This window comes from Eubalaena glacialis, chromosome 2, assembly GCF_028564815.1.
Source record: "Eubalaena glacialis isolate mEubGla1 chromosome 2, mEubGla1.1.hap2.+ XY, whole genome shotgun sequence".
Lineage (NCBI taxonomy): Eukaryota > Metazoa > Chordata > Mammalia > Artiodactyla > Balaenidae > Eubalaena > Eubalaena glacialis.
In genome coordinates, this window is record NC_083717.1 from 152336901 (window position 1) to 152358503 (window position 21603).

The 21603-nt window shown below is 42.0% G+C and overlaps 1 protein-coding gene across 1 annotated transcript in view; it reads right to left on the reverse strand.

Moving 5' to 3' along the window:
- SLC35F4 (solute carrier family 35 member F4) overlaps positions 1 to 1939 on the reverse strand; it is a 284343-nt gene extending 282404 nt beyond the window's left edge. The window contains exon 1 of the mRNA XM_061182607.1: positions 1837 to 1939. Within this exon, the coding sequence (XP_061038590.1) occupies positions 1837 to 1939 (103 nt within the window). The remainder of the gene's footprint in view (positions 1 to 1836) is intronic.
- Between the last annotated feature and the right edge of the window lie 19664 nt (positions 1940 to 21603).

The window sequence follows — 21603 nt, forward strand, 5'->3', positions numbered from 1 at the left end:
TCACAAATAACTATGCCAAATGCATCTTTATCCCTTTTAGCTTCAGTTACTGTCTTAACCTGTGCTCTTCCCTCTTTCTGTCCAGTTATTGTACGGCAAATGAAACGTGCACAGCTATTTCAGCAAATACGAAAAGATAATATGAACATGTCTCTAAAATGTCACTTTTCCAGTATTCTTTTTGGTTTGTTCTTTATTAACCAAAGTTCCATTGTTATAAAAACTGTAATAATATGCTACCCTGGGTCTTGTAATCTCACAGACAGCTTCTACATTTTCTAAGCAACCAAAATCCCATGGTTCCTAACTAAAATATTCAAAGGTGAAATCTAAGTAATCTCTACCTGGTATACTACTGCCTTCGCTTAAGTTTCTAGGGTTAAAAACAAAAAGCCTTTGCCAATAGGGAAAAAAAGAAGTTTTGAATCTATAGTACAAAGACTTCAAACCACATTCCACAGCATGTTATTTTCTTTCTAGAAAATTCTAACACTATATAATTACTTTTGTATGGAAAATGAATAATGTAATCTTCTAATGCTAAAAACAGCTAGACAGAAACCATCCAAATCAAACGGGCCTTTCCTGAAGCCAAATGAAATACTAAACTGGAAAATATCTGTGTGAGGACAGCCCATGGAAGAAAGCTCAATAGGGATGGAGCATAGCGGGGAGGGGGAGGGGGAGGAGTTACAAGAAAAAAGGTGTTCTTCCCTCTCTGTGTTAGGCTTTACTCGTTCCAGAGAAACTGTAACGTTGACTGTACCTTAAATGTCTCAGAAAAATACCAATCAGAAATGCATCTAGGAGCTTCCAAGGCTTCCGGTTAAAAATAACAGCAAAACCATCAATTAAGCTCCATCTATTGCGACAGAAATGCATTGATAGAGAAAAAGCGAAATCCCACCTGCAGCTACTCCCCCAATTCAGAGTAAAACGAGCTTCACTTGGGCCGACGGCAGAACTAATCCCAGCAAACAGAGCCAGTGGGTTCGTGTGTGCGGAGAGAGGGACAGAGTAGAGCGCACCTCATAGCCCTCCCCGCAAAACTGCTCCAGAAACGTGAAAGCGTCCGCACCGCATGACCTCGCTTAGCCGGAAGAAAGGCAGAACCGCGCAGAGCAGCCCGCTCCGGCTCCGAGGTAGCCGCGACGTGCGGCGGGCAGCTGGGGAGGGTGGCCCGGTCGCGCCTCCCCCTCTCACCCACCCCAGCCCCCAGTCTTTTCACGGGTCTCTGGCTCCAAGCTCCCAGCCTCGGAGACCTGGCCAGGTTCCTTCTCTGCCCAAGGTGGACAGCCTCCCAGAAACATTTTAACAAGAGTAATTCCCGCGCTGGCAACGTCTCAACAGCCTGGAGTGAACAGTCTGACCCATCGGCTTCGGGACCCACGTCTGGGTCGGCCTCCGCCGCCAGCTCCACCCCCGAGCCTCCCCAGCGCCCAGCCCGCAGCCTGGCACCCAGTAGGGACCTTGGGGCAGTGCAGCCCCAAGGGCTGAGTTTCGCTAAGTAAACGGCCATGTTAGCCTGCTCGGTCGTGAATAAGCCTGGGGTGAGCCGGCCGACGGCCGTCAGGAGCGCTCACCCGGTTCCCTCTGCGCTTCTGCCCCCAAGGCTACCACGATTTCCAAACTCCGAGGCGCCAACAGTCTGGACACCCGTTCTCTCTCACGGTTCAGCACCGAGGACAGCGAACATACTTTTAGCCGCGGTAGCCCCACTGCCAGGAGATTGGCTTTAGCCACTCCAGCAGGGTTGCAGGTAGGTGTCCGGACGGCGCGCCCTCCCGCATCCCACCCCTCCGGCGCCTGGAGCAAGACAGCCCCGCCGCATCTTACTTTTCTGACTGGAGTAACCCGGGTAATAGCCATAGTAGCCGGTGATCCGCAGGATCCGGTCCTCGATGGTGGCCACCCCGTTGGGGGCCGCCTTGACATCCATAGAGAGCACGGGGCGGCGGCCCCGGGCGCGGCGGGTTGGAGAGCGCAGCGCGGGGCCCGGGAGCTGGTGCAGGTGCCGCCGCCGGTGCTGATGTTGCAGCTCGTGCGCCCGCGCCCAGGCTCTGACTCCGCCGCCCGGCGCAGCACCGGCGCCGCATCACAGCGGCGGCGGCGGCGGCGGCGGCGGCGGAGCGGCCCCCACTAGGGCCGGCCTCTCTGTCAGCCTGGCAGGTCTCCCGCCCGCCACCCCGCGCACTGCTGCCCGAACAGCGCCCCCTCAACTCCGACACCCACCGCTGCCCGGGGCGGCCCCACCTGCGCGGACTCTCATCATTAACCCTGTTGACCCCTTCCCGGAAGAGTAAACATCCCCCAACCCCACCTGCCAGAAGGGATGCTTGGTCCAGGGCGTGGAAGGAGAGGAGAAGGTGAGATGGTGGCAAGGGCTCAGGAAGGAGGGCCGGGGATGGGAGAGACCCAAGCGGAACCAAGGGTTGTTAATGTGAGAGGTGCACGCTGTCGCTCGGGAAGATGACACCTTGGGGTGCCCCCAGGGCTTCATCTACGCTTGGCGTCTGCACCACCAGGGGTCTGCTGATCTGCAAGCGTTCCCTGGAGTTAATCAGTTCTCTCCACTTGCCTAGACGACGGGGAGTCTTTTTTTTTTTTTTTAAGAAATGAAACGAAAAATGAGGCCCCAGCAGGTGGTACTTGTAGCGATTATTCAGGTATCGTGGACACAAATACTTACAGAGATCAAGCCTCCAAGTCTGACAGTCCGTGTCGGGCCGGACCCTCCATCCGCCCAGTGAAATCATTAAAGGCTTGGGAGCCGCAGCTGTGCACAGCATGTTTATTTTGCCCATTCCAAATGCCCCGAGGAGAAATGATTTTCTTCTTATTGCCAAAACATCGGGGGAAGCCCTTCAACCTGTACATATCCCTGGGCGGGGGAAAGTTTTAGCTACAATCCTGAGATATTCCACCTGAGTCTAGAACGTCCTTGAAGCTGTGTGTTCAGAGTGAACACCTCCCCTCAGGTGTGACTCTCCTGTCTTGGCCAGAGAGGCACCAGGTTAAAGTCAGTGAGCAGTGGGGACGATTCCTCTATTCGCAGTCTATTCCTCTATTCGCAGTCACCGCCTCCTGAAAAATAAGCCTGAAAGTCTCACCTCAGAAACTAAACCGGTACGTGCAAGTGAGGGTGGGGTGTGAGCTCATCAGCTTAGAGGTCATTATGTCCACCTGCCATCCAGAGTGAGTTTAAGACACCCCTGCCAGCTTTCACATTTCTAAAGCGTTGGGGCCGGGGGGGGGGGGGGTGGAGAAAAGACAAAAACCAGTCGACTTCTGTGCCCTCTCAGAAACCTCCCAAGAACCTATCACATCATTCTGCCTTCAAACATTTTCCAAACTGTGTATGGGTCTTTAAGGGGGAAGAAATAGGCAAACTTTTTTTTTTGAAGATGAATTGATTTTAAGCATAAGAAAATGCAGAATTAAATTTGAGTTTTCATGGGGACATGCATTAGGGTTTTCGTGTGGACACAAAGCCTAGCACAGGATCGCGAGTGTGGAGTGAACCTGAGATGATTGTGGCTGGGAGGAGAGTTCATACAGAAACCAATTTCCTCCCACACCTGCTTCCTGGGCCAGGACAGATGGGAGGGTGGAAGGAACTAAAAGGTCAAAATGAACTTAAAGGACAAAGCAACTCTACTGCAATGGCGGGGAGCTGACTATTTAAAGCAAAAATGAAAGGACTGTGCCTTTACACTCCACCACCCGCCCCAAAGCAATTTTCAACACACTTTTGTTACTTTTATTTATTTCTGTGGCACACCTTATATAAATGTGTGCATTGCACACGGTAAAATGAGTTGATCACATTAACATAAGCTGCTCCTTTTGGTTGAAGCTTCTATGAAACAAATTTGCCTATATTACTTCTAACATGTGTTTAATAACATCATAATCCATAGCATATTGATATATAAATTCAACAAGAGAGAAATTAAGAAACTCAAGCAAAAACCTTCTAATGTAACAGGAATATGAATATGTGTAGACTTTAAAGACAAGTGGTTTTGTCCTATTCACATTTATATTTTATCATAATTAATGTATTTAAATTCTAAATTACACTCATTGTGTAAGTTGTTGCCTTCTTCCTAGTTTTGCTTTGTTTTCAGAAATTTCCAGAGAAGTAGAAATATATTTAACCAGGTCTCCTCATTCATACAAACAGCAAATTCAGCATAAAGTTAAATAATGTAAATACTAGACCCACAAGAGTCCGTGTTTCCTAAAAGAAATTATAAAAATTCTCAGACTGACCTGGAAGTTAATTTTAAAATAGCAGAGCATTTACAAATGTCTCTGTAATCATCTGTAATAGGGCGACTAAAACAGTAAATGCAAGCAGATGCCATAATCTAGGATGCACTTTTTTTTAATGGAATTAAAGTTCTACAATTATAAATTGATCAACAATGAAAAGTACATTTCTGCTAGTGATAGCACTCTTTGGTGCATAAAAAATGATTGAACCTTTCAAATGTCACTTCAGACATCATTAAAAATGTATAGAAATTATTTTGAAAGGAGAATTTTTTAAAGTACTTTCATGTTTGCCTGCTCGGTCTGCCTGTTTCCACAAACCCAATACAGTACAAAAATTCAAATTTACAAAATGCGAATTATCAGCATACCAAAAATCTATTCTGAAAAACTGAGGAAAGACATAATTAAACAAATAAAGGCTGAAGGTAGTTAGTTGATTCACAAAATGTTTCCTCATAGTAGCCGGTTTCACATAGCCTATTTCCCTAGTAAATCAAATAGTAAATCAATTTTCTGAGTAAATCATAACTTGACCTACAAAAATTTGGTTTGTATGCACCTTTTCAGAAATATTGCTAGTGCACTAAGCACAGGGCATCTGTCTGTGATTCCAAGTGGGTTCTGATATCTGGACCATATTTATTTTGATCATCTGATCAAGTCAGATTAGATATTTATATTAACTGAATATACAGAACTTGGCTATTTGTGTTGTAAAAAAGTTATTTGTAAAGTAGTTCATGTGATAGTTAAAATCTTTGTGTCTGATACTAAAATAACTATACCAAGTAATAACATTAAAAACTAAACATGATCCCTGGGCATAAATAAGTTCTATTCAAGATATATAGTCTGTCATCAAATTGTTTTAAAATACCACATCAGCCTTTATACTTTGGAGGATTCGTAAAATAAAATCCATGGAACCTAGTCTTCCTTACTCTGATCAGCAGTCCGGGGTCCTCTTTCATGGCAGGAACAAGTCATTTAATCTTTTTGACCACCTATTATTCAGAGTTACCGTTGAAAGATGCTGAAAGAAGGGAAAACGATCATTTTTCTCCCTCTGCGAAACCAATATAATGCACCTACCTCCTTGAGCTAAGAGTAACTTGGCTGCTTGGAGAGCCAAGAATGTTTAAGCTTTAATACCCAAGGGCCGTGCTGCCTTGTACAATCATCAGCGCTATTTACAAAGAGTTGACCCCATGTAGTTTGCACGGTTTTTGTGTTTAAAAGCATCTGGCAGGAGGCTTCCCTGGTGGCGCAGTGGTTGAGAGTCTGCCTGTCAATGCAGGGGACACGGGTTCGAGCCCTGGTCTGGGAAGATCCCACATGCCGCGGAGCAACTGGGCCCGTGAGCCACAATTGCTGAGCCTGCGCGTCTGGAGCCTGTGCTCCGCAGCGGGAGAGGCCGCGACAGTGAGAGGTCCGCGCACCGCGATGAAGAGTGGCCCCCGCTTGCCGCAGCTGGGGAAAGCCCTCGCACAGAAACGAAGACCCAACACAGCCATAAATAAATAAATAAATAAAAATTAAAAAAAAAAAAAGACTAAAAGCATCTGGCATATACTTCAATTAAAAAAGCATCTGGCCTCTGACCAGTCAGATGATAGTAGTGGCATCTGGGAAGAAAAAAGTATGGTCTGCATATTCCATTTTCTGGAAAGCTGTTTTGAGTATTTAACCACCAAGTCATCAGCTGACCCACACTTGGAATGCTGACTCTGCCTTTCTATTCAATCTTAGACAATGGTAGGCATTGTTAATTTACCTTTCAGCTGATGGTAGGACTGAAAGGGCTTGGGAGCCCAGCCCCAAGACTATCTGTCTAAGAAGTCAGGGCAGAGTCCACTCATCCTTGACCTCTGGTACCAAGCTCCATCACAGGACTATTTTTGGAAATTCATTGAAATTCTTTGGAGAAAGTCTTAAGTAATTTTAAAACATACACTCAAATTTTAGAAATTGTCTATGACCTGTGTGTGTGGGTGTGCGTCTGTCTGTCTTTGACTCTGTCTCTTGCTCCCTCCATCCTTCCCTCCTTCCCTTCCTCATTCTCTCCCTCCATCTCTTTTGCTCTCCCTCTCTCTCAGCCACATAGTTCAGTGCTTTAGAGCATGGTCTGTGGAGCCAGACTGCCAGGGGTCAAATCTGACCTCATCATTTTCCAGTGACCTTGGATGAGTCTCTTAAATTCTATGACTCAATTTTCTCATCCGTAAAGTAAGAATATTGTACCTATTGTACCTGCCTCATGGAAATATTGTGAAGATTAAATGAGTTTACATTCATAAAGAGTTGATAACAGTGGCTGGCATCTAATAAGCATCATAAATGCCGACTATTATTACTGTTTTATTGTGTGCATACATAGAACCCTCTGAGATTCAGTTTTCTCCTCTATAAAATGGGCTCATACTGTCCACTTAGTAGTGTTGCTGTGATGATTAAGTGAGATAACATATGAAAATATCTTACCAAGTCCTGGCACATAGTAGGTACATAATAAGTACTAATTTCCTTCGTCCAGCCCTTGCTCCACTCTCTCCATTATTTATTACCAAAGCTAATTCACACTTTAACACTTCATTCACAGTAATAAGAACTCCTCTGCGGCAGTTGCTTTTACAAGTATCCTTTAAACCTTCCAACCATGAGAATAAGCACATGAGGCAGATCTTGTGAACCAATGGAACAGGTGGGCTGCAGAATTTAAGTGCTTTGCAGAAAGGGAAGTGGCTCAGGGCCCGCAGTTCTTCCTATCCTTTGAGAAGGCCTGAGGACACAGAGTTTGCTTCAGACTAAGACAGGGACAAAAGCTGGTTGTAAAAAAAAAAAAAAAAAAAAAAAAGCTGGTCATCCCCAGGCATGGGAGGGAGTCGAATTCTGCTTGATGACAGTGCTCCAGGGAAGCTGAATGGCCTCAGAGAGAACACAGGGAGGGAGGCTGGGCCATTAACCCTGGGCTTCCCAGCCTTTGCAGAGATTCTGCTGCCTCCAAGCTCAGCCCAGAAGCAGCAGAGAGCCACCAGCCTCAGAGAGATGGAATGTGGGCTTGACTATCATACATCTCAACAGTGACCAGAGGACTGAGGACCAAGGTGTCTCCCTGAGGGTCGATGATGGTTGAGCTTAGCCAAAGATCTCCCCTGACTGCATAACCCTGCAGCAGGGGAGCCCCAGTAATACTGACAATGCATTTTCCACTATTCTTATGGGGAATAGGGACTCAGAGAAGAGTTACAGTAATTTAAAGCTAAAAAAGATTATTGTAACATTTTTAAACAGCTGTGTTGGTAGTTATACATTCAAACCTGCTATATATTCATTTTACATGTAAGACTTTCTGTAATTTAAACATCTAAAAATGTCATGCATGCCACAACCTCCAACCTACTGCATATTTTTTTATCACACGACACAACCTCAAACCTACTGCATAGTATCTATCACACAAAGCTTTTGTAACATTGCCTGTTAAAAATGCCAAATTGCTGTGGTAGTCATTGGTACCATTTGCCAAATACTTATGTTTCTCCCCCATTTTAGGCATTCCGCAGGATGGCACTTCCTGCCCCCTTGTGGTCATATGGGGGCTATGTGACTGATTCTAGTTCTAAATGATCAGCCAGAGCTAACACACGGCACAGAATTTTCTCTTTCCCTCTGGCATAAGGACCATCAACATTCAAGATGACATTGACACATAAAAAGTAAAGTTACTAAAAATTAAAACCAAAAATGTTGGAATCCTTCCATAAACACTACATTTAATTTTCAAATCTTATTCTCTGTATCTTTGTTTTCTAAGGGCATACTATGCATGTTTTAAGTTTCACCAGTTCCTGAAGCAACTTATCAATAAGCAATACTGAAGACATCATAACTTGTTGGAAAGAAGCATGATGAGTGGTATGGAAAATCAGAGAGAATAGAAAATTTAAAACTCGTTAGAATGCATAAATAAGACAAAGAGAGCCCAGAACACATCCACAGAGTTCAATACACCCACATCTTGAATAACTATTGCCAAAAGCAATCCCAGGAACAACTTTGCCTTTAGCCTCAAGAACTATTAATTTGTAAGAAATATGTTTACAAGGTTTGATTTCATCATTATTTTCAGTGTCAGTGATTCCCATCAATAAAATTTGCTCTTCAAATACCCTGAGATAATGCAGATCATCAGTACTGACATTTGTCTTTTTATTTTTTTCCGCTTACCCAGATATTATAGAAGGCTCCTAACTGACCAGAAAGAGAAAGCTAAAAGGTCGTATCAAATACCTTTTATACTCCAATTCACTTCCTCTTGTTTCACCTTGGCAGTGACCAGCTCTGTGTGGATTCCCATCAACTTCACACAGACACAGCCTGACAGTGCCTCACCTCCTGCCAATGCCAGGCACCTCTAGCCTCCTGCCCCAGGGCTTCTTCCTTGATGCTGACACATGAAAGTGCATCCGCTTGAATCAAGCATGTACAGCCTGCAAGTGCAGGGTTCAGATGCAACACTGGGCAAACCTGTGAGCATAGTAGATCAGAGCTGGGTTATAAATTCTTCTCCATCCTATTCGGAAGGGACCGCGCTGAGAAGCTTTCGCTTACTCAGCCTCTTGCCCACATACATCAGTTGGTCTTGAGCCAAGGGATGGTCAGTTCAGTACATGCCTTGGTATTGTTAGGAAAAGTATTGTTAGGATATTCAAAATGCAAAAAGTGATTGTTAGAGTAGTAGGATTAGGAGAAGCCTCTCATTTTCCAAATTTTCTGAAATATGGTTTCACTAGTCTTAAAATGAATGGGCGCACACACACACACACACACACACACACACTACACACAACAAACCCTAAAACCCATTTCAGCTCTTTGTTCTCCAGTGTGGCTGGGCCTTTATGTGCGCTGTGCTTAAGAGGGCTGCCTGCCTACACATTAATCTCTGCAGTAATTGCAATTATCTCTTTTCCAGTGGATGTGATGAAGTCTGGCTAAAGGTCTCTAACTCTGCTGGCTCTCCATGTTCTCATAAATAATAAAACAGGGCTCCATGACAACGAGTACATAATAAGTTTTGTAACAGCTCAAGGTAGTCCTGAAATCTTCAGATTCTTAAGCTAATGAAGTACTCTAGGTGCACAGTTTTCTGGGCATATGTATCTATGTAGCAGAACCAAGTGATAAGATCATCCATGCTTGAATAGCAGTGACAAATGCCTCTTCATCTGGCTAGTGCTACTCATCCTTCAGCTATTTTTAAAGAAGTTTCTCTTCTGGGGCACTTTCTCTGAGCATCCCCCTTCCTGGAGGGGCCAGAAGCTCTTCCCACACTGCGTGGTCCTCTCCACACTGTATATTTAAGTTCCTCGAAAGCAGGGACCGCATTTTGTTCACCACTGTGTGGCTGTGCTTCTCAGAGTGCCTGGCATACACCAGACAATCAAAACACATTAAGGACCAAAGGGATCATTGTAATGAAGAAAACCTGTCATTAGGATCACTTTCTTCAAGAAGGGGCAAGGCACATACACTCGTTCACACAAGGCTAACTTGTCTCAAGACCAGGAATGTAACAACTTGCTCAGTACAGTTTATAAATGAGGAAACTGAGGCTAGGCTAGTCAATGGTTCAAAGGCTCCTTGGCGAGTTGGTGGCAACCCCCCCCCCCCATTCTCAGTGCCTCGTCCTTTCCCCATCACTGTTCGGTGCCACCTTCTCCTACATGGCTTTCTGATGACTCCCACAGCCCCTTTCCCTCCTCGACCCTCCCAGGCAGGTCATGCACTTTTCTTCCTTGTCTTTCTACCTTCCCCTAGTTGAGCCCTGGGCTCAGCAGACAGAGCAAAGTCTGTCCATCAAGGGCTCTGTTAAATGAAATTGAAACCAAAGATGTCTATTATCTGGAGTCTATTTGAGTTATATTTCTGGTATAATCAGTACCTGGTTATTTATCCAGTTTGGCATCCAGTTGAATTGAATTATTACCCCTTATCTTTTGGGTGTTAGGGGTGAGGATAAATAAATAAACTGTTACCCCTCATCTTTTAGGTGGTGGGTGTAGGGGTAAATAAAGGTTTGTGTTGCCTTTAGATATGAGTAAATGAACAGAATTATGTATTTTCTTATTATCGGGTTGATATTTTCAAACTTCACTGCCATAAATATCACCAGCTCATTTTAACAAATCTTTTTGGAATCATAATTAATTAGGAGGTTTGACTCTCCACCTTTATGTATAATCTATTATAATGTTCATAAGACTTGTTTACTTATTTCTTCATTAATTTAGGTTTAAAAAAAATCATCAGCTGGACATACAGAAGATGAGGAGTGCATGTTCCTCCTCTTCCTTTTTCATTAACTCCCTTCCTTCCTTCCTCCCTTCCTTCTTTCCTTCTACTCTGCTTTGAAGTCCACTATTACCTGCAAGCCAGTGCAGGGACGTCAAAACTGCACTACTACTGTCTAGCTTTTATTGTGCACTGAACAACCCCAAACCTTAGCGGCTTAAAATAACAACCACTTATTACTTCTCATGACCTATTGGTCAGCTGGGTGGTTCTACTGATCTGGCCATGCTTGGCTGATCTTGGCTGAGTTCACTTATGCATCTGTGGCCAGCAGGTGGATCAGCTGGGGACTGAATAGTCTAGGATGGCCTCTCTCACATGTCTAGGGGATGGAGAGACACAGATTACTGGGCCACACATCTCATCATCCATCAGGCTAGCCCAGGCTTGTTCAAGATAGCAGGAAAGTCCCAAGAGTAAAGTTAAGCTTGCAAGGCCTCTTGAGGCCCAGACTCAGAACTTGCGCTATATTGCTTCTGCCATTGCTATTGGCCAAAGCAAGTTACAAGGCTAGCCCAGATTCAACAGGTGAGAAATAGATTCTGCCTCTTGATGGGATGGTTGCAAAAAAAAAAAAAAAACAATGACCATTGTTGGATTCTACCACATCCACCAATGTAAACCAATGCCAGTGTTGCAAAGCAGATTGATTGGAGACTTAATAAGAATGTCCTTTCTGAAGAATGTATCCTTTAAAAGAATTCCTTGGTTCCAGATCAGCAAAGCAATCTTCCAATCATGGGTTAACAGAGGCAACAGGGAAGTAACTTTATTAAAGAAATTCTGGCATTAAAATATTACCTGCAACGATGAGATTTTGTCTGAATAGAAGCTGCAGCTGTTTGCATAACATGTAATTCCAGACCTCTGACTTTAAAATGGGGAGCAAGAAGTTGGACACCCACACAGGCTGGGTCTGCATAACATTGGTACAATCAGACACAGAACAAAGAAATGCAAAGTGAGTTTGACTCAGCGGGGCTATTCCCACAACCAAGACAAAAAAAAAAAGTAGGGACCTGGAAAGTTAAGGCACTGACGGTGCTTACCACCTTTGGGGGCATTTATCACACTGTATAGTGAAAATCTGTTTGACTTCCCTCCCCTACTAGATTTCTAGTTTCTTTGGGATACAAATAAATCTTTAAATCCATATTTCTAGTATATATACAGAGTCTGACTATTGAAGGAAAGGAGAGAGGGAGAGATTTATTTCTATGACTCAGACAAAAACTAACCCAGGGCTTCCCTGGTGGCGCAGTGGTTGAGAATCTGCCTGCCAATGCATGGGGCACGGGTTTGAGCCCTGGTCTGGGAAGATCCCACGTGCCGCGGAGCACCTAGGCCCGTGAGCCACAACTACTGAGCCTGCGCGTCTGGAGCCTGTGCCTCGCAACAAGAGAGGCCACGATAGTGAGAGGCCTGCACACCGCGATGAACAGTGGCCCCCGCTCGCCGCAACTAGAGAAAGCCCTCGCACAGAAACGAAGACCCAACACAGCCAAAAATAAATAAATAAATAAAATTTAAAAGAAAAAACTAACCCAATATAACCACATTTATATTTTTAAATGAATCTTTGCAAATACTCAAAGATTCTCCCATATGAAAAATTATAGAATTACTGGTGAAGATAAGTTATTCCTTACAAAAACAGAAATTCAGCTTAAATCAGAAGGAAAAACTTGGTGATGCTCAAGTTATTATCCAGAGGAAAAAGGACCAAGAAATGCAGTTTTGCTTTATAAGTGAAGAGAAACCCTTAGAATTTCAAAAACTTGAATCTAAATTCTCAACTCACAGTTAAACCCTTAAGTGTATATATCCAATATTAACTTCCTAAGTTTTCTGTGGCACAAAGATCCAAGAAGTTCTTTTCACATTATCATAATTATTTATACTCAATCTCATTCTAAGAAGGAATGGAAGTGACTTATAAAGATACTATATTGCAAGGTTTAAAATAATAAAAATAGACAAATAGGGAACTGGGAAGAAAGTAAAATTATAAATAGAAACCAGAAAATGAAGCCAGAATGAGGTCAATAAATGCCACAAGGGCTAATACACTTTGCTAGAAGTAGCAATCATTTGATTTGGGGCTTCCTAGACACCAACCAAAGAGGAACTTGTGGTTGTTAATACCACTCATCCCAGTCAGAGCTCAAAACACAGTCAGGAGAAGCACAGGTCATCACTGGTTGTGCACCTGAAAGTAAGTTTTCCCAGGTATGTTTCTAAAGAGGATCCCATGTAATGTTCTAAACAGTAGACTGAAGAACCCTCCATAGGAAGATATGCAAACATATAGCCTGATGGCCCAATGTTAAAGCACTCTTGAGTAAAATCACATTGATAATGCACTTCTATTACAGCACCCTCTTATAATTCTTAACTAATCCAAAACCAAAGTTTGGAGACTCACAGGTTACTATCCTTCAGGGAAGTCTCTGTAAATATGGATTCTCTCAAATGAGAAACTGGTAAATATCACTAAATCCTGTAGATAGTAGGTCCCAATTGGCCTTTTTCTCTCTTTTTTCAATGCCACTCCCCAAGGTCAGGTGACCTTCATTTCAGCCTGGATTTACCACCCAGCCTTCTAACTTGTTTGCCTTATCCTAATCCATTCTCCAAACCACAGCCAGTCTGCTTTCTCTAAAACAAAACTCCACTTAAAAAACCTAAATGTAAGAGGGAGGGGCAATATAGGGGCAGGGGATTAGGAGGTACAAACTATTAGGTATAAAATAAGCTATAAGGATATATTGTACAACACAGAGAATATAGCAAATATTTTATAACAATAAATGGAATATAACCTTTAAAAATTGTGAATCACTATATTGCACACCTGTAATTTATATAATATTATACATCAACTGTACTTCAATAAAAGTAATAATAATTTTAAAAAGAAACAAAAAAATACCTGAATAGCAGCACAGGGCTCTTAGCATGAATTCCACACCCCTGATGGTTGAATACAGACTGGCCTCCATCTACATCTGCAGCCTCAGCTCTCTGACTGTTCCCTTCATCCCAGCCATCCCGAATGAACTTCTTTGAGATTGCTGAAAAAGTCATCTTCTCTCCCAACTCTGGATCTTTAGACAGGCTGTTCCCTCTATCTGGAACGCTGTCCCCCTCAATCCTTTGGCTCCTGCTTTTGTCTGGACCTTTTTCTTCTCGTCTCAAGCTAGAAGCTGCTTCTTCAGGAAAGATTTCTTTATCTGTGTGTCTCCCCCAATAGACTGTATGCTCCACAAGGCAGCTCCTGGCTCTGCTTTTGTCCCTCACTGTATTCCCAATGCCTAGCATAAAGAAAGTGTTTAATAGATATTTGTATCATTCATTGGTTAATTAAGTAATTAATATTGGTTATCACAGACAAGTCCTTGGAGCCAAATATTCTGTGTTACTCCTTAAAGGAAGATCCATGTCCCTCTTCAACAAGCAACAAGTCTAAAGATATGTTTGATGTTGTCTAATGTATTGACTGCACTCATGCCTACACTGAAGCGTGTAGCATCTCTGCCATTCCATCCAGGCAGGGTCAAAATTTTCCTCGGAAAACAAGTCAAGATCCTCTCCTAAACAAGGACATGTGGGCAATTGAGACCCCCAACCTTTTATGCCCTTAGAACATTATCATAACTTTGGTGTGGGAAAAACCTTAAAGTAGGTGTTGCCACATCTCATAGTCCAAGGAGTTTTGCAAGGTATTTGACACTGCACTTTTCAAGATAGTATTAGTTTGAAGATCTTGTCTTGTCATGTAACAGTAGAAAGAGTCAGGAGACCTAGATTTATCCCAACTTTGTCACTAACTATATGATCGTGGGGGTCATGACCCAGAATACTCCTTGCCCTGGAGCTGGACAACTTAATGCTCCATCCTGAGCCTGGCTCTGCCCAGGGTCCAAACCATCAAGTCTGAGCTCTGGGACCAGCCCTGCCCCCCAACACAGGTGTGGCCACATCGATCAAGGCAGGGTTCCCTGCTCTCTCCTCCAGATCAGCCTCATGTTGTCAACTTTCATCTGTCTTTTACATCAAGTTTCTGCATATTTCATTTGAAGAAAATATTCCACAGCTATAAAGAAACGTGGACTCACTGGTCTTTAAGTTTCTTTCCTGCTCAATTATCTACTGAACACTAGAAGTATTCATTCAGTCCGAGGCCCTTTTCACTGTATCCAGTTTGAGATGTACATTAAGAAAACATAGCATTCTCTGGGGAGACTAAAGATAGGTCCTGAACCATAGCTCATAGGCCTTTGGGGCAGAAGGAGACTTTGGAAATCATCTAGTGTGTCTGGCATCTTTTAAATGAGGACATTGAAGTCCAGATAGTTTTGGTGATGTGTCCAGTGACACACAGCTGTGTGAAGACAGAGCTAGGACCAGAGCCAAATCCTCCCAGGCCTCAGGTCAGAGGTCTGAGGGAGAGAGGGTGCTCAGGGCCATCTGAGATGGTGGGCAGCCAACAGAAGTGTTAGGTGAGGGGAGGCACTCTCCTTGGCGTCCCCACTGTGAACTGCTGTGATCCGGGCCTCCCTATCTCTCACCTGGACCAATGCCCAGTCTCCTAATGGGGCTCCTCGCCACCAGTCTCATCTTCTTCCAACCTGTGTTCCACACCATTTTGGATATTTCCAAAACACAGCTGTCATCACATCACTATCGTAGTGAAAAACACCTTTACCGGTTCTCCATCGTCTACAAGACGAAAGTGAGTTTTCTAGTGTAAGTACCAAGCCTTTCACAGTCGGACCTGGCTCTGGCAGAGTCACCCAGCAGAGCCCAGTGCATATGCACCTGTCTCCAAGGTGACCACAGACACATGACACATAAACGCTTATAGCTGCATGCCTCTGAGATATGTTTCATCACAAAGCATGATCCGGCAAGAGCCAACTGATTCAAGATGGAAACTGGATGACGTCTGTTTAATATCTGTAAAATGGCATTTCTGTCACATTCTCATGGTCTTGAGGTGAGAAGGTCCCTGGGATGGTCACTTATCTATAGGCTGTTCACTCAAAAGTGATAGCACCAGAATGAATGTATCCTAAAATAGCATTGTCATTTTAGCATTTAACCTCCACAAATGAAATACATCATCATTTTAGGGTTTTAACCTCTGGAATTGGGAAGAACCTTCTAATTTAGGTGAAGAAGCATGAATTGTGGTCTGGAAATGAAAAAAAAAAAAGAATGAAGTAAACTAACACATCCATGTACAGGGCACAAACAGCTACATAATTTAAGAGGACTTAACAATTTAGATGAAATTGTTAAGACTCCCTCTGTTTTGACTGCATCCCCATCCTCTAGAATTCTGATTTAATTATTCTGGGGTGGGGCCTCATCATTGGTATGTTTTAGTTTTCCTCTGGTGATTCCAATGCACAGTAAGGATTGAGGTGGCCAAAATGAAGATCAAGTTTGTATTAACTTGGCCTTTTCTTTCCTGGACCCCATGGAATGTGTTAATATAGTCTCATTTCAGGTATTTAGCTTGTAGTTTCTCTAGGCTTATCTATTTTCTACATGAATTTTCTTCTTTAAATTTTTAAGGAGAATTGTTATTTAGTTGTCTATATTATTTGCAAACTCCAACTAATTTCTAACTTTAAAATCACAAATACAAGGAGAAAGGAAAGTTCTCCAACTAAAAAGGTCAGGTAATAGAGTTAATAATAGTAATGGATAAAAATAACTTCCAAATTTTATCCCCAGGTTCTTTTACTATTTAAGCTGCTTTTCTAAATGCTCTAGATTTAGCAACCACTAGAATACTTCCTTGGCATTTTGAGAATATTGACAAATGCTGAAGACTTTTCTGTCAAAGCTCTAGCAATAACTCTTTTAGGTACTTCTTATTTTCAGGAATCCAATTAAACAAAACCAATGGTAATCAGAGCATCTGTTCTTCCTCAAGATATTTTGGCTTTTAATCGGGTATGAAATCACCTTTATCTGTAACACTAAATCAATCAGTAGAGGATGTTCAGTGATGGAATTAAAAGTTTAGCTTCAGGAAGGACAGTTCGGGCAGCTCTTGACATCTTCTTGGGTCTCAGCAGCTAGAGGGTTCATCCTCTCCCCCTTGTTTTGCTTTTGTAAGCTTCTGAGTTTGGAGATGGTTTGTTACACAACATAATTGTGGCAATAACTCTCTAATACAGAGCCAAATAAAGCAAGAAAATTTCCAACATGTTGAAAGTTTGATTATAACCTGCTATTTATTTTCTATGAAAGAAAATTTATATGCCAGCAGAGATATTTTGGAAAACATCATATTTATTACCCTGTCTTCTGTGCTTGTAACCCCCTCTCCCCATGCCATATCTGCATGGGGCTTCACTTATCAATATCCCCTTTTCTGGATATGAATAAAAGGGAGTCTAGATCTCCCTGAAAAACCTACGCACAAGCTGATTTTCCTCATGCACTCACCACTGTATGCCTAGTTTTGTGGATTCATATTTTAAGCAACCTGTGGACAATTGGAGAAGATTTTTAAAAGAATGAAAAAATGTTATCAAAAGTCTCGTAAATAAGGCATGAAGCCATGGGAAGGCAGGCTGCTGGGCTCCTGAGACTTCATTAAATACTGTTGACTGATGTTAGAGGAGAAAAATTGGAGGACAAGATAACAGTTTTCCCAAAAATATGAATGTTAAAATATATTGACAAGCTCTTTCTTCTTCTCCACTGAGAAGCAAATAAAACTAAGCAAGCTCTTTGGAGCAGGGTAGTTTAGGTTTAGATTCAGGAGAAAAAAAATATCAATTGAAACAAGTTTCTAGGGAAGGCTAGACATCTCCTCTCAAACTTGTTTAACATGAGGAAAAACAAGGGATGCTGGGGCCTGATCAGTCAGAGGAATGTATCAAATCACTGTTTCCCCAGTATTTGGAGACTGTGGATCTCTTTGATGGGTAAAAAAGCCATAGACCACATCCCCTGTTGACTTCAAAACCATCAAAAAAATATTTTTTTTAAACATACCCCAGTTGATCCAATAGGAAAACTGAAGTTGCCTTTGAGATACCTCACTAAGATGGTATCTTTAATTTAAAAAATAGATATTCATTCACTCATTCCACAAATTTTCATTAGGCAGCTACTCTGCTTGGTACTCTTTGATGCAGTTTTAATACTGTGATAAACCAGGCAAATCACCTGCCCCCATGGAGTTTACATTCTATCCCAAGTGTGGTAACTTAGAGTAGAAATAATAATGTAAATACAATAAATCAGACTGACTGCTTGAGACTCTTTCTGGGTCTATAATCCCCAGATTATTATAGAAAAGGTCTACGAATTTATGGTTTCTTATACATATTATAGTAAAAACAAAGAACTCCTGGAGTTTTGAAAAAATAAGAATATGATTATGGGGATCATTTTCCAAAATCCATGTTGTCATGTATTATTCATGACATTCTAAAATTTTAAGATAAAGTCAGTTTGAGAGGTGTTGCTCATGTCCTTGTCTAAATGCATTTTTTTCTCATCTCTTCACTTCTAATTAATAAGGAAAGAGATCTGGGACACGTGGCCTGAAGAGCTCGTGGCAATTCCACAATGCCATATTGGAGGGAGGGTCTGAGATCAAACATGTCCACTGGGCTTCCCGTTTTTGAAGAACTACATCTAGATCCATTGATCAGATGACACTTTTGGTCTCAGGAGACGAGCTTCCTCACATCCTTCCCACGCTGGCTGAACAGCTGGGCTCAGCACCCAGGGGGTGTGGCTTCCTATCACCAAGTCCATTAACACATCTCAGGCAGCTAAAAGATGAGCCCAAAATAATTCTACTCCTCAATCCATAGGTCCAAGAACCACTTGGCAGGTGAGGAACCTGCCTAGCAGATGTGACAGGAACAATTCATTTGAAGTTTCAAAGCTGATTACAGTTTTCAATATACAATACTCCACCTCCAGTGAGGGATTAAGCATGAATTACAATTTTTTTGTTTTGTGTCTGAGACACAAGTGACTTGGATTAGTACCTTGGTATTAGAGGTAGTATCCATGATTGACATTTTTCACAAAAGTCACAAAAGTAGCCGTATTCATCCAGTGAATACAGTGTGTGGAGCGCAGAACTCCAGGTCATCTTTCTTTCTCCACAAATAATAAATGTTCTCCCTGTGCACTCCTTCAAGGTTTTAGCAGCCTACAAACCTGTGGGGACAACATGGCTTTCTAAGATTTGACTCATTACAAAAAAATCAGTGAATAGTTTTTATTGCAGGTTATATTTAGCTTATGTTATCCTGTTTCTTGCTTAAAAGAAAGAAAAACCCTTAAAGTATAGAATTGGACTTTTTTGAAGTTAGGAAAAAATAGTCATGGCTCTAAATGCTTTTTATCAGTTGGGAATCCCAGCTTAGATCTCTGCCAGCTGCTTATGGAAATTTTCTAGAGGTTCTGTGGAAGGACAGCAGAGAGGAAACTCAAGCTCTTTTCCTATCCTGAAGCCACCTTCACAAGATTAAGAAGCAACCAATTGTCTTCTAGTGCCCCCTTTTGGGCAGCCATCAGCATCTTCATGAAGCTATGAGTCTACATTTATCCATGGAAAAAGACTAATACCCAACATACACTGAGCACATGTTATGTGTCAGTTATTATATGCATTATCTCATTTTAACTTGACAATTACTCTTTGAGATAGATTTGATTCCCATTATTCAGATTGTGAAAATAAGGCTTAGAGAGCCTAAGAATCTTCCCCCAAGGTCACCTAACTAGTAAGGGGAAAAGTCAGGATTCAAATCCAGCTCTATCTGTATCCAAAGCCCACATTCTCTAGCATTACACCATGCTGCCTCCCAAGAAGTCACTTATCTTACTTCAGAAACTTGATCTCCTTTATAAAACTAAGCTGAGATAACTTGTGGGTGACTCAATTCAAGCTCCTTATGTCTAAATGCCTAACTCATAACCCATACCCATTTTCCATCTTTTATTAGAATTCCCAGCTCTTGGCAGCTTTTTCCTTCAAAAAGAACAAGGCTAGGTTGTTCTTAGCCAACATGTCCATACATCCTCTTTCCTGGACCACAAGAAACTAACAGCCAATCGGCAAGAGACGGAGGCCAAGCTTTAAGGTCTTAGTCCCAGCAAACTTGCTTTGTAGGTGCCCTGTTGCTCTCTGCTCTTTACAGAGCTAAATGGAGTAAGGGGTGGGCAAAATGGGTAAAGGTGATTCAAAGTACAAGCTTCCCATTATAAAATAAATAAGTCCTGGGGATGTAATGTACAGCACGGTGACTGTAGCTAATAATACTGTATTGTATATTTGAAAGTTGCTAAGAGAGCAGATCTTAGAAGTTCTCAATACAAGAACAAAAATTTGTATCTGTGTGGTAATGGATGTTAACTAGACTTACTGAGGTGATCATTTTGCAATATATACAAATATCAAATCATTGTATTGAACACCTGAGTCTAATATAATGTTATATGTCAACTATATCTCAGTAAAAAATGGTAAATTAAATAAAAAGAAATAGGAAACCCAAAAGACCCCGAATAGCCAAAGCAATGTTAAGAAAGAAAAACGGAGCTGGAGGAATCAGGCTCCCTGACGTCAGACCATACTACAAAGCTACAGTAATCAAGACAGTATGGTACTGGCACAAAAACAGAAATATAAATCAATGGAACAGGATAGAAAGCCCAGAGATAAGCTCACGCACATATGGTCACCTTATCTTTGACAAAGGAGGCAAGAATATACAATGGAGAAAAGACAGCCTCTTCAATAAGTAGTGCTGGGAAGAATGGATAGATACATGTAAAAGAATGAAATTAGAACACACCCTAACACCATACACAAAAATAAACTCAAAATGGATTAAAGACCTAAATGTTAGACTGGACACCATAAAGCTCTTAGAGGAAAACATAGGCAGAACACTCTATGACATAAATCATGGCAAGATCCTTTTTGACCCACTCCCTAGAGTAAGGGAAATAAAAACAAAAATAAACAAATGGGACCTAATGAAACAAAAGTTTTTGCACAGCAATGGAAACCATAAACAAGACGAAAAGACAACCCTCAGAATGGGAGAAAATATTTGCCAATGAAGCAACTGACAAAGGATTCATCTCCAAAATATACAAGCATCTCATGCAGCTCAATATCACAAAAACAAACAACCCAATCCAAAAATGGGCAGAAGACCTAAATAGACATTTTTCCAAAGAAGACATACAGATGGCCAACAAATACATGAAAAGATGCTCAACATCACTAATCATTAGAGAAATGCAAATCAAAACTACAATGAGGTATCACCTCACACTGGTCAAAATGGCCATCATCAAAAAATCTACAAACAATAAATGCTGGAGAGGGTGTGGAGAAAAGGGAACCCTCTTGCACTGTTGGTGGGAATGTAAATTGATACAGCCACTATGGAGAACAGCATGGAGGTTCCTTAAAAAACTAAAAATAGAATTACCATATGATCCAGCAATCCCACTACTGGGCATATACCCAGAGAAAACCATAATTCAAAAAGACACATGCACCCCAATGTTCATTGCAGCACTATTTACAATAGCCAGGACACAGAAGCAACCTAAAAGTCCATCAACAGATGAATGGATAAAGAAGATGTGGTACATATATACAATGGAATATTACTCAGCCATAAAAAGGAACGAAATTGAGTTATTTGTAATGAGGTGGATGGACCTAGAATCTGTTATGCAGAGTGAAATAAGTCAGAAAGAGAAAAGCAAATACCATATGCTAATGCATACATATGGAATTTTAAAAAGCGATACTGATGAACCTACTGGCAGGGCAGGAATAAAGAAGCAGATGTAGAGAATGGACTTGAGGGCAAGGGGAGGAAGGGGAAGCTGGGATGAAGTGAGAGAGTAGCATTGACATATATACACTACCAAATTTAAAATGGATGGCTAGTA